This window comes from Tiliqua scincoides, chromosome 7 (genome assembly GCF_035046505.1).
Source record: "Tiliqua scincoides isolate rTilSci1 chromosome 7, rTilSci1.hap2, whole genome shotgun sequence".
NCBI lineage: Eukaryota > Metazoa > Chordata > Lepidosauria > Squamata > Scincidae > Tiliqua > Tiliqua scincoides.
In genome coordinates, this window is record NC_089827.1 from 31,096,729 (window position 1) to 31,112,371 (window position 15,643).

Below are 15,643 nucleotides of genomic sequence, written 5' to 3' on the forward strand. Positions count from 1 at the left end.
GCTTTGCATGCAGGTATAACGCACAGCAGCAGCAGATCTGAAGATCTGAGAGAGTTAAGAGCATATCAGTGAGGAGTGCCTAGAGAACTTTCTGGTGCAGCTCAGGCTTTGAGAGAAGAATGGCACAGGCTCAATTCCCAGCATCTTGGCTTAATGGGTCCTGGGCTTTTTACCATCTAGAGCTGCCATTCTGCTTGCCACTCCACCCATCCCTAACCTGGAAGTAATTGAGGTGACATCACTTCCCCTCAATCAGTTCTGGAATCGCGCTGGGGGTTCAAGCCTCTCTTGGTGTGTTTCCATGCAACTCTGAGCTTCCCCCCGCCAAGACACATTCCAGAGTGTAAAGAATTCCAGAATGTGTAAAGACACATTCCAGAGTGATGCAAAATCATGCCAGAGGTCTTCTGGTGCGCTGCCACTCTGGAATCACATCTTTTATCTTCTCGGAGGAGATGGAAGACGTGGCCCAGAGTGGTGTGGAATTGTGCCTGGAGTGACTGCCACTCTGGGCGGTATCTTCTATCTCCTCCGTGGAGATGACAGATGAGACCCAGAATCTTGGCCGGACTGGGCAGTCCCCTCCTCTCCTCCTTTATAGGGATGGCCTAGCAGCAGCGTGCCAGAAGTTGTGATTCCTGGAACGCTGCCGCTCTAGGCTGCTCCTTTCCTCCTGTAAAGGCAGCAACTAGCAGCCTCTCTGGCCATGATTCTGGGCCATCCTCCTTCATCAGGAGGAGGGTTTTTTAAAAAAAAGAAAAGAAAAGAAGCTGGCGCAGCTGCTGACTTTTTTCTCTTAAAAAAAAAAAAGATAAACAGGTAGTGGGGAGTGTCGAGGTTGGTGGTGCCACCACTACAGGCGCATTCCCGGGTCATTTGCTCCAATTCCACCCCCCAGGTATGCCACTGCTTGAAACCCAGGAGAGCAACTGCCAGTCATAACCCAGTGATTATCAGACTTTTGGGGACCCACTTGTTAAAAAGGACACTCTATCAGGATCAGCCTAGCTTTTTACATGACTAAAACTTTACTAGCCATTTATGCCTCTATTTTTGTTCTTTTTATTATGGGGGGGCTGACTTCTAGAGTATTTGTTGTGTTCCATGTTCATTTGTTGTGATCAAGACCATTCTGATGGCTTTGCCTGGCCTTCTGTAAGAGCCAAGGCAGTCTTGCCTACTCATGAGTGGTTCACACATGGTTCATTTTCACTTTCCATGAGACTCATATATCTGCTGGGGGAGACTTCCTCCTTCAGAGTTTGTGGGGGTCTTTGTTCATCTGATTGGGACCATTCTGGTGAGGATTTCTCTTGACCTGCTGTTCAAATCTGAACAAGGCATGGTTGCCTACTTGTGAATAAACATGCATTGCTGCTGAGTTTCACTTTCCATAGGTCTGGAAAGGATAGGAAGATTCTGGGCCATACATTTTCCTTGTGAGCGATCAGCTTTTCAGTGTCACCACCCCAACCCAGTTTGGGAACCAACTTGATATGTCTGTGTGTTCTCTCTGTTCATCCCCCCTCCTGGTTTTATCATAATAAAAAAGGGCTCATAATCTAAAAAGATATGAAAGAAACACCTGCAAACAGCCATATCACATGTGTGAAAGCTGAGGTTTTTGCCACCCAGTGGCAGCAGTGAGAATGGGGGGGGGAGGGGAGGATGTTTCCTGGTTAGGAATTCACTCTCCCTAGCCACTGTACTACAGCAGCTCTGAAAAAGAGAACAAGGAGCCAGAGAAAGAACAGAATGGGAAGAACTCCCTTCCATTCCATTAGAAGGGCAAGCCTGGGGCCCCTTCTTCACAGGGGAAAGGCAGGGAGATGGACAGTCACCCTTCTGGAAAATGGGTCTAGTTTCTCAAGTTTTGAAACATTTGAATTTGCATTTGAAATTTTTGCATGTTTTAAATTTTGTTATGGCAAAAAATTATTATACATTTGAAAAAAAAGATAGAAAAAGTTGGAAATCTTATGATTCGCCAAGGCGAATGTAAGGAGGAGGGAAGAGAAGCTCTTAAACCTTTAGTTCTCCCTTGTTACCGAAGATTCCCTCCTCTAGTGAGTTGGAGTCCTCAGGGGATTTCCGACTCCTGTGACCTCTTTGATGAAATTAACCCCTTCCCCCACTTAGAAAAGGCTGCAGAGGAGAAACAGGAGTTTTCAAGCCTCTGTCTGTGGTCCCCACACAGACAGGGTCCCCTGTGACCCTGATGCATGTGGCTGTGCATTTCCAGCCCATCTGGAGAGACTCTGTGGCTGCATGCCAGCAGCACTGCAAGAAATCTTGGGGCTGGCCTGCTGGTTTGTGTGGGGTGTGTCCCACCCCCATTTCCTGTTCTTTTGCATTTCTCTTTCTCACTATTAATAGCGTCTGAGTATCACCAGGCTGCCTGGCTGGAGGGAGGAGGAAGTTCTCTATATAGGAACTGTCTTGAATTAGGGATGGAGGAATCACTAAAAGACGTGGATGAAGGTGGAAGAGAGGGGAAGGGAGGGGAAGGAATGGTCCTTTAACTTTGTGTTCTTGCTCCAATTCAATTTGAATAGCCCTTACGTAAAGCCTGCCATGATTAATGGCAGGGTGATTACAGTCCCACCCTGTAACTTCACAGCCTGCAGTCAAGTTGGCACCGCAGCCAATTAGAGGAAGGCTTGGCCTGGTTTTCATTCAAAATGGCCATTGGTCAAACTTGAGTCAAAGAGGCTCCAGTTAGTTCCATAGAGTGGACTTGGGTGCAGTTCCCACCAGTCAGGTTGGAGTAATACAGTTAGTAATACACCACAATTAGGTGGTCTTTGTGAGGTCAGAATGTAGGCAACCCTGTTACCAAAAGGGCTGTTTTGTTTAGGGGAATTAGTACACTACCCTTACTGGAACTTCAGGATCGCAGACTAGATAACAAGACGGCGTAATGCAGAGAAATTCCCTTTAACTTAAAGAGGAGACTGGGAGAAAGATAACTTTTAATAAAAAATTATAGCTTTATTACAAAAGCACAACGGTAAACATAATGCACATGGAAAAATGATAAGTATATGTTCCTTGATCCTAGTACTTGAATCTAGTGTAACCACCAGCTTTCATGGTGGTTGCATGTAAAAAGTATTTGGTGCATCCAAGGAAATTAGAAAAAGGAAAGGTTGTAGGGAAGGATTATAGGTGTCCCTGGTCTGCCAAACCCAGTTGCTAACTGGGGAGAGAAGGGGAGAAAAGGGGGGGAAAGAAGGGAAAGAGTTTCAGGCGCCAGTTTCTACCTGTCCTGTAGAGCAGTTGGGGGGGGGAGAGTCCTGTGTAGAGATGTGCAGATGTGTTGTGTCCTTGGAGGGGGAGCCAGAGAGAGAGATGTGGGCCGAAGCCCTCTCTTAAAAAGGGGTTTTCTGACTCTGCTGAGTTGAATGGTAACTTCCTTACCACCATCCAGCAGGGTAAACATGGAAAAGATCAGGATGTCCCTTATCAGCAAAATTCAATGGGGTCTAATGGCTGGCTTCCTAGCTGGGGGAACTTAAACAATACAATGAATGGGCAACCCAGGAAGGCAGTTCAATTTTGCATACGGTACTTAAGCAGTGATTGAGTTAAACAATACAATGAATACAGTAATGTAGAAGACTGGGTTAAAACAATACAATGAATAGGAGACACTTAAACAATGATTTACTATGCCAGACTTCTTCCTATAATGTGTGATCAGGGAGGTGGATTTAAGATGCCTATAACCACAGGGAAGTGGAGGTTGTGACTTGACCTGATTGTGACCTGTGTGTTGAGGTTTAATCTGCATGATACTTTAGTCCATAATGCATAACCAGATATAAAATCACAACAAAGGAAAAAGGGGATTTTCACCTAACAACCCTTTACCAAATGGTAACTTATATAGTTGCTGTAAGCTGTATGGCAAGGCTGAGTGCCGAGGTGAGGTCAGAAATGCAGGAGAGGGTAAAACTCTTCTCAATGCCTGACAAGACTGTACAGGCAGACAGCTTACCTATTGGTAAGACCTACTCTACATTAACATAGGCAACCCAGCTAAGCAGTAGGTTAGCAACAAGTTGAGGGGCCTCACCTACATATGAGTAACTATGGGCGCAATCCTAACCCCTTATGTCAGTACTTTCCTGCAGTGACACAGTGGTGCCAGTGGGACATGTGCTGCATCCTGCAGTTGGGTGTCATTCCATGAGGTCTCCTCAAAGTATGGGAATGTTTGTTCTCTGCAGAGCTGCATTGCCCTTATGTCAGTGCTGGAAAACACTGACATAAGGGGTTAGGATTGCGCCCTAAGTTGGGTTACCCAAAGAAGAAATATGTGCCCTGTTCAGGTGTTTAGAACCTGTTTCAACTCAATGCTTGAATTTCTACCGCCCCAGCCTGCCTTGCACTGATACTGATGGGCTGTGTGCACCCAGGAATAATGTAATGGTCAAGAGGGTAGAATTTGAGCCTGCTTCCCTCCTCCATCTCAGTTATATCAAACAGATCTCAAACAGCTGACTGGGGCTAGCCCACCACTTATCTCTGTGGTGAGATGAATGGGCAAGGATTCCTATTTGTGAGCAGCATTTGTTGATGCAGACAAATGGCAATTATGGGGAAGTTGTGGGGGCAAACTGAGCTCTGGAAGAAGCTTCATATGTTTGTCTCCCCATGGATTTGAACCAACTGGTGTCTAAAATGGTGGAAGCAAGCTTTGAAATCATACAGAACGCTTCTTCAAGTGCAGATACTTCTGAAGAAGTGGGCTGAATCTTTAAGGTGCAAGTAGATTTCTTGTTTTAATTATAGTATTAAAAGTGATGTAAAATAATGAGAGGTGGAATAGCACCTCCCTTGCATGCAGAAGAATCCAAATTCAATCTCTGGCAGTATCTTCAGTGTTCAGACTAAGAACCTAAAGAACCCCAGCCTAAGAACCTAAAACAGCAATTTTCAATGTTTTTCTTCTGACCTCATCTTCTCTATGATCTTTGCCTCTTGTGATGTCACTTCTAGCTTCAAGAAGATTTTTCTGGGCTCTGCAGCTCTGTTTCTAGGGCAACTGTGAATTGTAATGAATTGTCAGTCCCTTTTCCTCCACTGGCTCCACACAGCCCGGAAGCGTTTCTCATCTGTTTTCAACTGTTGTGCTCCAACTGCTGTGCACACCTGCAGACCTTTTGCAGCACACTGGATGAAAATTGCTTCCCTAGAGCTAACAATCAGAGCATGCAGTATTGAGCCAGCTGGACTGAGTGGAATAAAGCAACTGTGGAATCCACCTTTGCCTGCCAGAGCCAGCAATTCTGGGGCAATCTCCTTTCCTCAGATCTTGCCAGTGAGTGTTTTTTCCACAGAATCAGTCTGAATCACACTTTGAATATGTGAACAAAATTGGAGTGTGCAGTGAGCTGTTAAACCCAGAATAGCTGATTGTGTGGAAAGGGGCTGTCAGGTTGCCCCTGAAGAAGGTTGCTGGAGGGGGGAGGTGTAGCTATGCTCCAGGTGAATGTTTCTGAAGTGTGCCTTACTCTCTGGATCTTTTTAGGAGATGGCACCACTACTGCAATCAGTACTGGCACCACTTCAGATGTCTCAACTGGCGCTACTGTGACATCAGCTTCAGTGACAAAAAGCTCCACAACTGTGAAACCCCCCACTTCAGCCCCTACTAGCATTAGATCAAGGGACTCTCCGAAAACCACAACTCCTACAATCTTAACCACTGTGCCTGCAACTTCCCCGGGAGCCAGCATGGGAAAAGCCTCTGAGACGTCAAGTGCAGCTGGTCCTACCAGCAAACCGTCTCCTCTTACCACAACAGTCAGATTCAGTATTCCTGCCATTGGATCTCCTACCACGAAACCCTCTTCATCAACTGCTGCTACAAAAGGGACCACTCGGGCTGGAAGTGGTTCACTGGGATCTGTGATTAGTGTTTCTCCATCCCTGCTATCCAAGGCCACAGGTACATATTACACCTCTGTTAAAGGGAGTCTTGTGGAATGGGCACATCTCCTTGAGAATCTCCACATTCCTTCCCCTCCCTGTGGCCCCCTATTCATATAGGCAGGCCTGAATAGGCAGGCTTTTTGCTTGCCTAGGTGTGCTGCAGAATGAGATGTCAGATGGGAAGAAGTCAAGGGGAATGAGGTGACTAGGAAGCTGCCCTGATATCCCAACAAATTGTCCCTGATTACTGTCAGGCTTTCCATGTTGCTTTTCCAGTGTTTTAATTGTTAATTGTTGCTTTTGTTCTTAGTGTTTAATGTTTAATCTTATGTTCATCACTCTGAAAGCTTTTGCTGAGGGCAGCTAAGAAGTATTATAATCAACATAACAAGCAAAATAAGTAATGCAAAAAAATTAAATCTAGGAACATTCAAGTAATATAATCAAGTTGCAGAATTTGGGTTCCCCAGCACTGAATTTATTTTCACAGAGCACAAATGGGCACAACTATACTATGTTTCCAGGGCACAGAAGTGACATGGTCTCTGCCCTATGTGGATTGCAGTCTGCATTAGCAAAACTATGTGGAAAAGGACCAGACAGGGAGGGATCCAGAACTGACAGTGAATGGCAGTGGAGGAACAGTCACAACCTTGTGATAAGATAAGAAGCACCCCAATGAATCAAACTCAAGGTCTAGCTTTGCATTTCCACCAGTGCTTTCCAGGTGCTTTCACAAGTATGGTTTGAAGACCTTCTGCTCTTATTTGCTTCCCAACAATTGGTATTCAAAAATACACAAAAATACACATGGAAGCGGTTAATAGCCTATGCGGTTAATAGCCATTGATAACTCTCCTCCTCCATTGGTCTGTCTTTTCACTTTGAAAGCTGTCTCAAATAGTAAAAAACCATTGCCACATCCCATGGCAGCAAACAAACCCGTCTGGATCAGGCCCATGGCCCATCTAGTCCATCTTCCTGTATCTCACAGTGGCCAACCAAAAGTGCAAAAAGGAGCACTTTTGACAACAAGATTTGTCCCTTGCATCTGGCAAGAACTCCCTTGCATCTGGCATTCAGAGACAGGCTGCCACTAAACCCAGAGGCAGCCTCATAGTCCTCATGGCTTATTCTCCAAGACTGTAAAATTCAATTTCCTCCAGCCCCAGTAAAGACCACTAGGTTTGAGGGTGTGTGTTTTCCCCTTGAAGGATTAGACAAATTCAATTACAGTAGTTCCATGGGAAGAAATTGGGCTTCTATGATGAGAGCCCAATATTCCTGATTGTTGCATGACATGTTGGTGGCTAACAGGTGAAAATTGCACCCTGCTTAAAGGCATCTGACTGGGCACTTTTGGAAATAGAATCCTGAACTAGATGGACACTTCCTTTTAAGGGAATTCTTACATTCTTAACTAATGAAAAGCTCTCATGTGATTTAGGAACAAGCAGAATTAAATCTGTTTCTTACCTGAATACAAAAAGCAAGATTCCAGTAGAGACATTATATTTTACCATATACCACAAAGCTCCAGTTTTGGCAACCAAGTGGACATTCTGTTCCAGAACCCCCAGTGGATAAAAAAAATTAACTGATACCAAAGCAGTGGAAAAGTAGCTTCCAAGGTTTCTTGCTCCTCCCTTGTCATCCCAGAATAGACAGCGGGTCTCCAAACTTTTAGTCACAAGGGCTGCTTTTCGTCACATATATCTGACACTGTGTCAAGGGCTGGAAAATAACTAAATAATAAAAACATGGAGAACTGATTACTGAATACAATAAATGGATGGGAGTGGAAGGAGGAGGGGAGTAGAGGGCAAAAATGATTTGTATAGGAAGAAGAGGAAATGGATTTTGAAAAAGCATCAAGCAAAGTACGACACAAATCACAAACTTTTTTGATCTCAGTTTCTGCTCAGTTTTAAGTTTAACAAATTTTAATTTATATTTATTTTCCAGGTCTCCCAGCAACATTCCTCATTACCACTAGAGGTAATGCAATGCAATGTAATGGAATAATTTCTTTCCATTTAATTGTATTACATTCAGCACCTCTAGTGGCTAGATATGTACCCAGAAGTGCATCTTTTGAGTTGTTTTTAGCCCTGAAAACTGGGTTTCGAATAAAATTCTCCTAAGGGATTTGGCCTCTGTGCAGTTGTTGGAGACTTGGAGACTCCAACACGTAGTATAGACACTACGCCGCATTTAGCCACTAGGTGGGGGTGAATAATGGAATCTAATGGAATGAAATTACAATTATTTAACAGTGTGAAGGTAGGAAATTGAATTTTGGGGCTTTTTTTCTTGTTACAAAACATTTAAAGGTAGTCCCCATTATCAGTGAATGTCAAATTAGTGGATACTCCCACCTGTAAACCAAATTTTGGAAGGGAAGACAGTTTGCACATTTTATGCTGTGTTTACAAACTGCCAGATCTGACTTGGGCCCAAAATGCGGATTCCTGCAAATCTTGGCCTGCAACCCACAAAGTGAAATCTTAGCACTAACAATGGCATTGTTGGAGAGATTATGGCTTTTTAAATATTGGTGTTTTTGTTTGTTTGTTTGTTTCTTCCACCACCACTTTTGCAAAGTCACAAAGAGTTCAATTTCTTCTACAACTCATGAAGGCAACACTACAACTCCAGGAGGACCCAAGACTACTTCTGTGGAACACATGATGATGACTCAGTCATCCAAGGCACAGTCAGAAGTGCTGGTGACAACAACTGCAAAATCTTTGGGATCGCATGGCACTGCAACAGCAGGCTCACCTGGTGCCACTCCACATGTCTTAAGCACTGGGACGAAAGTAATAGTGAGGGCTACCTCACCCTCCTTAACACCTCCAGGTGTGCTACTTCCTGCCGGTGACAGCAGTGCTACTCGCCCAACCCAGTCTGAGGTAAACAGGTGATAAGAGCCTATCCCAAAGAATGCCAGAAGCCAGGTGCTCGGTAAAGCCAGGTGCTCAGTAAAGGTACTCAGGAAAACAGGAGGCTGGTGCTGATTGCCAGATATTGCCAGATACGGTTTGCTGCACAAGGCAAACATTTGGGTCAAATGTTTCCATCTACCTGGTGTATTTGGCTAGACATGCATTGCACCCAGGGCAAAAGTCTAGTGTAGCATTTCTAGCTAGTGAAGTAGTTGGGAACCATACAGTGCCTAGCACATCCCTCCCTAGATGGGGTAGGGAGGAGGATACAGGATAAGTGCCAAACTGGATGTTATGGAGGAAAACACAGGGTTGCCAACCCTGTATTTCACTTGTAATGCAAATGCGGGGGTGAGGGGAGAGAGCCATGTAGGGAAGCTTTGGCAGGAAGGATCAGGAGCAGAACCCTGACCCCCATCCACTTATCATAGCCTGCAAATCTCTCTTACCAGAACTGTTCTGAATCCCCCCACCCACATATTCAAAGCTGGGTATTGAAACTAGAAAATAGCCTTAGAGGCTATTTGCTAGGCAGAATCAGCAGTGCAGGAGGGTTAAGCTCAATTCTTTCCCAGCAATCCTCCTCTTTAGTTTCCCTTGCCCCTGCAGTCCCTTTTATCTTTCCAGATGGGAGGTTCAGGTCACCAGTATTCTACAGCCATCTGATTTGTGTAAACATTACTGCACAAGGGCAAAGCATTATTCTTATGGGGCTTGAATAGTGAGCTCCTGTGAGCTTGAATAGGATGAATTTTGATTTGGTGTTGAATGCTTTGAAGTTTATTGATTTGTTTCTTCAGTTCTGTTAAAGGACATGACCTTTGCAGAGTGACTTTTTTGCTTCTTCCTGCAGTCTAAGTGTTGTAGTCTAAATGTTGACAGTGAGAAACAAAGGACAAGAATGAATGTGAGCAAATGTAGCTTAACACACTCAGAGCCCAATCCTATGCATGTCTACTCAGAAGTAAGTCCCATTATAGTCCCATTATAGGTAATCCCAGGATTGCAGCTATTGGCAGTCAGTTCCAATCCCCTGCCAGCACGGAGCCAGATCGTTCAGGAGAGATAAATAAAAATGTCTTTTACTTACCTCCCTGTAGGCCACCTGGCCTCCAATCAGTCTCCTTGAATCTGTGCCAGCTATTTGGCATATGTCCAAGTTTGCTCTTTAAGATGTTCAGCTGCACAACCATGGAACTCTGCAGTTTGAAGTTTGGAGATGAAGTGTTGATGCCATCTCCAAACATCCGGAGGTGGCATCCTGATGGGTTGTGACACAACGCAGCTGCTGGAGGGGCCTGCGCTCCAGAACAGACCACTTAGAGCAGCAGTCTCCAAATTGGAGACTGCTGTGTGCTGCAAACAGCCTCTCCAGCACAACCAGAGCTTACCATTCTGCCAGGGAGGTTTCCATTGTCACTGCTGATCATCCCATATGTTTGCTCCGCCCCACTAGAAAATCCTGGAGCAGTACATGCTGGGGCAGCAGAAGCAGGGCAGAGCAAATATGATTGGCAGCAATAGAAGCCCCTCGCCTGTGGAATAGTAAGTTCTGTTCATGCGGGGAAGGGTGCTGAATCTGGCCTGTGGGCCACAGTTTTGAGTGCCCTGACTTAGAGGAAATGTTGCTCAGGGAATAAGTGAAGAGAGGAAAAGAGGTGCTGCTGTCCACCCCTGTCACCCTCAAAGTGTTCCTCTGCCCAACCCCACTTTCCACCCTGTTCCACCCATAATTCTCCCCTGATGTGCCCCTTATGGTGGGGCATCTGGCGGGGCATCCAGGAGCTGCTGCCTGAACCTTTGGCTGTTTGTGCCTGCAACCCTGAAGTACACCAGTGGTGTGACTTTTGCACTGCTTAACAATGGTGGAACACAAGATCTGCCACCATAAACCCTGGATAGGCTCGGGCCCTTTGATTCTCATTGGGTGAAGGTGTTTGTTTTCTTGCTAAACAGAAATTCACTCAGCAGTTTGACATCTTTTTCAGATCATCTGTGAGAAAGAGACACCAAAGGAATCCCAGCTAGTCATTCTGACCCTGAATGAGTCAAGAACCTGTGTGAGTAGATACTGGATTGTTTCTTATTATTTAGTCATATTAGCATCTATTGTATCTTTGTAATTGTCATTCTTATTCACCTTCCAAAGAGCCTGTGAGTTGAGAACCTTAAATTACCCAGCATTAGCCAGGGCACTTTCTTTTGAGCTTCCATCGCATACCACATGTTGTATTGCTGTATCCTGCCCTTCTGTTTTCAGTGAGAGGGCTTCAGGTAGTTCACAGTACAACACACAGCAACGATCCATATTTTAAAAACAACCAAGAAGAATTAAAAGAAAATTAGTTCCAAGATCATTTGGACCATCAGAAGAGGAATAGCAACTAGCATAAACCAAGAACTGCTCAGGAAAAGTCCTGTTAAAGTATTTAACAGTTAATTGCTCAGGAAAAGTCCTGTTGAAGTATTTAAAGTAATGCTGTTAGAATTTAAATAATTCTAGTATCTTGTTTAAATTGTTGAGTGTTATGCAAATTGTCAATTGTAAAGTACAATTGTTAATCATTTGATATGCCAATAAAGGTTTCAGAAAGTAAGTAAGTATTTAAAGTATTTGGTGGCAAAATGGATCTCTGTGAGATCCTTTCCACATTCTCCCATAATCCAATCAGCATTGCTGCACTGCTCTATGCAGGCAGATCAGGCATGCGCTGCTGCTGCTGAACCCCCCTCCCAGCCAGACCCAATATGCTCACCTCTCACTTCGCTCACTGCCCCATTCCACCCCTGCACTGGGTTTACCTGCTCTGGGTTTACCTTCCCAATGTTTTAAAACTTATCATTATAAACCAGTTGTTCCTAACCTTTAGGAGCCCGCGGACCACTGAGGAAAAAATTGGAATCATCATGGACCACATGCAACCCCCCCCCCATCCGCAAAAAATACAATTTGTAATAATTAGAAAAGATTTATTAGATCTATAGAGAAGATCTGTGGGTTGCTGCTTTTGGGCAAGCTCGGGCCCAAACTGCCTCAGGCAGTCCATTTTCCAGACTCTGGTGGTCTTGGGGGAGTGGTTGCTTGGCACCTCTGGAAGCAGTGCTATGGAAGCGGTGCATTTTCCTCCCTCTGGTGGGAAGTGCTCACTTGGCGAGACACTGGAAGTGACAGAAAGCAGCAGTTTTTTTTTCTCCTGAGATCTCTAACCACTTCTCAGGGTCCACAGATTGGGAAAAAGTGAAAATGACTTATCAACAGAAATCTTATTGGCATAAGAGACAAACAATGCATCTTACATTCACCAAATTATAATACATATACTTCCAGCTCACTTTACTGATAGTTTCTTATTGAATTACAAATGGACTCCATTTATTCTTATTGAATTATAAACGGACATCACCATAAGTCAAATGGTACAATCTTTGCTTTGCTTTTTCTTTTATTTACTCTCTCTTCTATAAACTTTCTCAAGTTTGTACCAAACTCTACTTCATCATTCTGTGATAGTGGGCTCTTCTGCTGTTTTCCACTTAGCAGCTAACTATGATATGAGCTGCCAATAATAATTATTAATTAACATGGTGTTCTGACTGTCCTTAATTTCATGCACATCTCCTAACAGTAGCACAGTAACACATCTCCCAACATCTCCTCAGTGGCATCGCTAGGGGGGTGCGGGCCACACCAAGTGATGCACACAGGAGGGTGATGTGCACTTGGGGGATGACATGCTAAAATCACGGTTGTTAGGAGTAATACCAGTAATAGTGTTGGATGCGGAATTTCCAGCATAATGCAATGCAAAAAAACAGAGTGAAATATCTCCTTTCTACCAAAAGTTATGGCCAAAAACCCGGAGAACCAAAAATGCATGGAACTCTATGGAAAATGAAACTGAGCCGTAGTGTAAACACGGCTCACGAGTAGGCGAACTTGCCTTAGTCCGTTGAAAAGGGCAGGCTGAGAGGAATCCAACAACACCAGAATGCAGCCCCCCAAAACACCTGAGAAGGAAGTACCTCCTTCAGATGAAGTACCTAAATCAGATGAATTTATTGAACCCTATGGAAAGCGAAACTAAGCCTCACGGTTGTGTTTACTCACGCGTAAGCAAACGTGCCTTGGCTGGTGGTCAAAGGGGAATGTGAAGCCACCAGAATGGTCCTGATCTGATGGAACTGGAGCTCAACAAATGCTTCAGAAGGCAGCCTCCCCCCCATTAAAAAGGATCAAAACAGGATGTGAACTTTTAGTTGAAAAGCGGTATATAAATACTGTTAATAATAACAACAACAACAACAACAACAACAATGGAACTTTGTTTAACTTTTTTGAGACTTGCAAAGCCAAGTGGATCCTGACAGTGATCTGAAGTTCTTAAATTGAACTGGGCACTGAGTAGGGCTGAAAACCTTACTGATTTTGGAGGGGGATGTGTCATTGCAGGCAGGCTACAGAGGAAATTCAATTGGTGGACCAGGGCTGGCTTAATTGTTTTACTTTAATTATTTATACTTATTTATTTTAATTTGCCTGATGATGTCATTTCCACCATGACATCACTTCTGGTGGGTCTTGGACAAGATTGTCATTCTAAAAAGTGGGTCCCAGTGCTAAAAGTTTGAGAACTGCTGCAATAAGATGATAAGTTGACACCCTGGGGCGGTGTGTGACACCACTAGTCACCAAAATCACTAAATTATATCAATAAATTTCATGCAGACTGTGTTCTATTTTTGTTCTATCAAAAGGTACAGCCCAAAACCAGTGGGGGTGGAGTGATGGTACATCACCATGCCCACCACCTGGGGTGTTGCCCCACCCACTGCATGGTGATGCGAACCCTAGTGACGCCACTGGTATAAGATGGTGACACCAGTGGTCTTATCTAACTAAAGCTGTTTGACAGCCTGTTGTCAGCCTATTTATATCAAGGTCATTTTTCCAGAATATTCTTATAGTGGAACAAAATATGCTCCACCAAATATGTTCAAAATCTTATTAGCATATCTCTGCTACACCTCCACATCAGCAGTCTTCCTTCAGGTCCTCTGAACAGTGCTTGGGATGCAGTTTCTTGAAAGGCATCCTGAACTACTGAACTACTCAGAGCTCAGAGCTCTTTCTGTGGCATCCTTTGTTACTCACCACTGCCTAGCTCTGACCTCCACCTAACGTTTGTCCAGCTGGGATTGATCATTTAACATTTACTATGTACAAGTTGTATTTATTTGTTTCATGTATCTTTTTTCCTACATATTAAATACACATGCATGATAAAAACATGAAATGATTAAAGGAAGAAAGCACAACTGTATTTTGTGAGAGTCTGTACAGGATAAACAGACAAGGAATAGGTTAGACTGATTTCCTTGGGGAAATAGTTCCACAACTGTGGGTCCACCACCAAGACTTTTGTCTCTGGTTTTCACCAACCAAATCACAATTTAGCAACGGGCCTGTAAGCATAGCCAGAGATGGAGATCTTGAAGTTTAGGTAGGCTCATATGGTGAAATTGGCCCTTAAGGTACAATGGAAGAGGTACCAGGGAAGAGATTTAAATGCCAATTTCCATTAAGGAAACTGGGGGCACAAATAACAGCACAAATTTGCTGCAGCATTTAAGTGGGGCTTAAAACAGCCAGCTTTCTTGTGGCCTTATTCTGAATCATTTTTAGAGTCTAATCCTATGCATATCTACTCAGAAATGAGTCATAGTCATTTGGGCTTACTTCCAGGTATGTTTCCAAACTTTAGTTGGAAACTATAGTTTCCAAAGTGTCCTAAAGGCAATTCTATGGAAAGAGCACTACAATGGGTACATGGTGCACCTCTCCTACAAAGTGCTGGAAGTGATGTTCAACAGAATCTTAAAGCACCAAGTATACCATCCAAACTGGACCATGGGACTTGGCACTGGAGCTGGTCAGCTTCAAATGCCTCCCTCCTGTCTGAATTGAGCCTTGAGCCTGAATCAAACTGGTTTGCATCCTTCAGGACTGCCAGCCATCTGCAGCAGCTATGGGTGGCATTCCCTCTGACAGCAATGGCAGGAAGTCTCTGTAGTTCTGATTTTCTTAGGGGCATATCTAAATTGCTCGTAAAGACAAGCACTAATTACATTCCCAAACAGATCCTGATGACACCTTGTTTTACTGGCTCCCCCATTAATTTTCATGATCATCACAGCTGTTTCCCCCCAGTTCTGCAGCAATATGCATCTGTCGAATATCTGCCTTCTTCAGAACTATAGTGGGGATGAAAGGGGGCCTGTCTTGAGAAGGGGTGGATAAGCCTTGATTCTAGGCTTGTTCTGGTGGTTCTTGCTTTGGAGGCATTCCATCCCGCTATAGTAGCAGCTGAATACTGCACAATCTCTGTGAGTAGATTGGTCAGGCAAATGGGTTGGTGAGGCAAATGGGTCTGTGGGGCAGGGAAAATGGCTTTCATTCTCTTCCAACTGTCTGGCTACATTTACACATTCATTTTCATTACACCTGAGCCAAAAGGTGTAGTGTCTAATTTCATGTTCATTTTCATGAGTGTCAAGAAAGCACTTCCAATTTTCAACACTGGTTGCAAATATATTTGCATGTTTTCAATACTATTCTTCTCAGCACCATTCTCCTACTTCTCCATCTACGCTGACTTCAACCTCCTTTGCTCTCACTGCTATCCTTCTTGGGGCCGGCATCCTTTTTCTTCCTCTTACTGCCCTTCACCTCATTTTCCCTCACTGCTGTTTAGGCT

At 44.1% G+C, this 15,643-nt stretch overlaps 1 protein-coding gene across 3 annotated transcripts in view; it reads left to right on the forward strand.

The window, feature by feature from the left end:
- The first annotated feature begins 5,669 nt into the window (after window positions 1-5,669).
- The window catches only part of PODXL (podocalyxin like), a 33,337-nt gene continuing 23,363 nt past the window's right edge, over window positions 5,670-15,643 (forward strand). For all 3 annotated transcript variants that reach the window (XM_066634233.1, XM_066634234.1, XM_066634235.1), the window contains exons 1-3: window positions 5,670-5,956; window positions 8,545-8,855; window positions 10,877-10,948. In XM_066634233.1, the coding sequence (XP_066490330.1) occupies window positions 5,743-5,956; window positions 8,545-8,855; window positions 10,877-10,948 (597 nt within the window). In that variant the 5' untranslated portion in view covers window positions 5,670-5,742. The remainder of the gene's footprint in view (window positions 5,957-8,544; window positions 8,856-10,876; window positions 10,949-15,643) is intronic.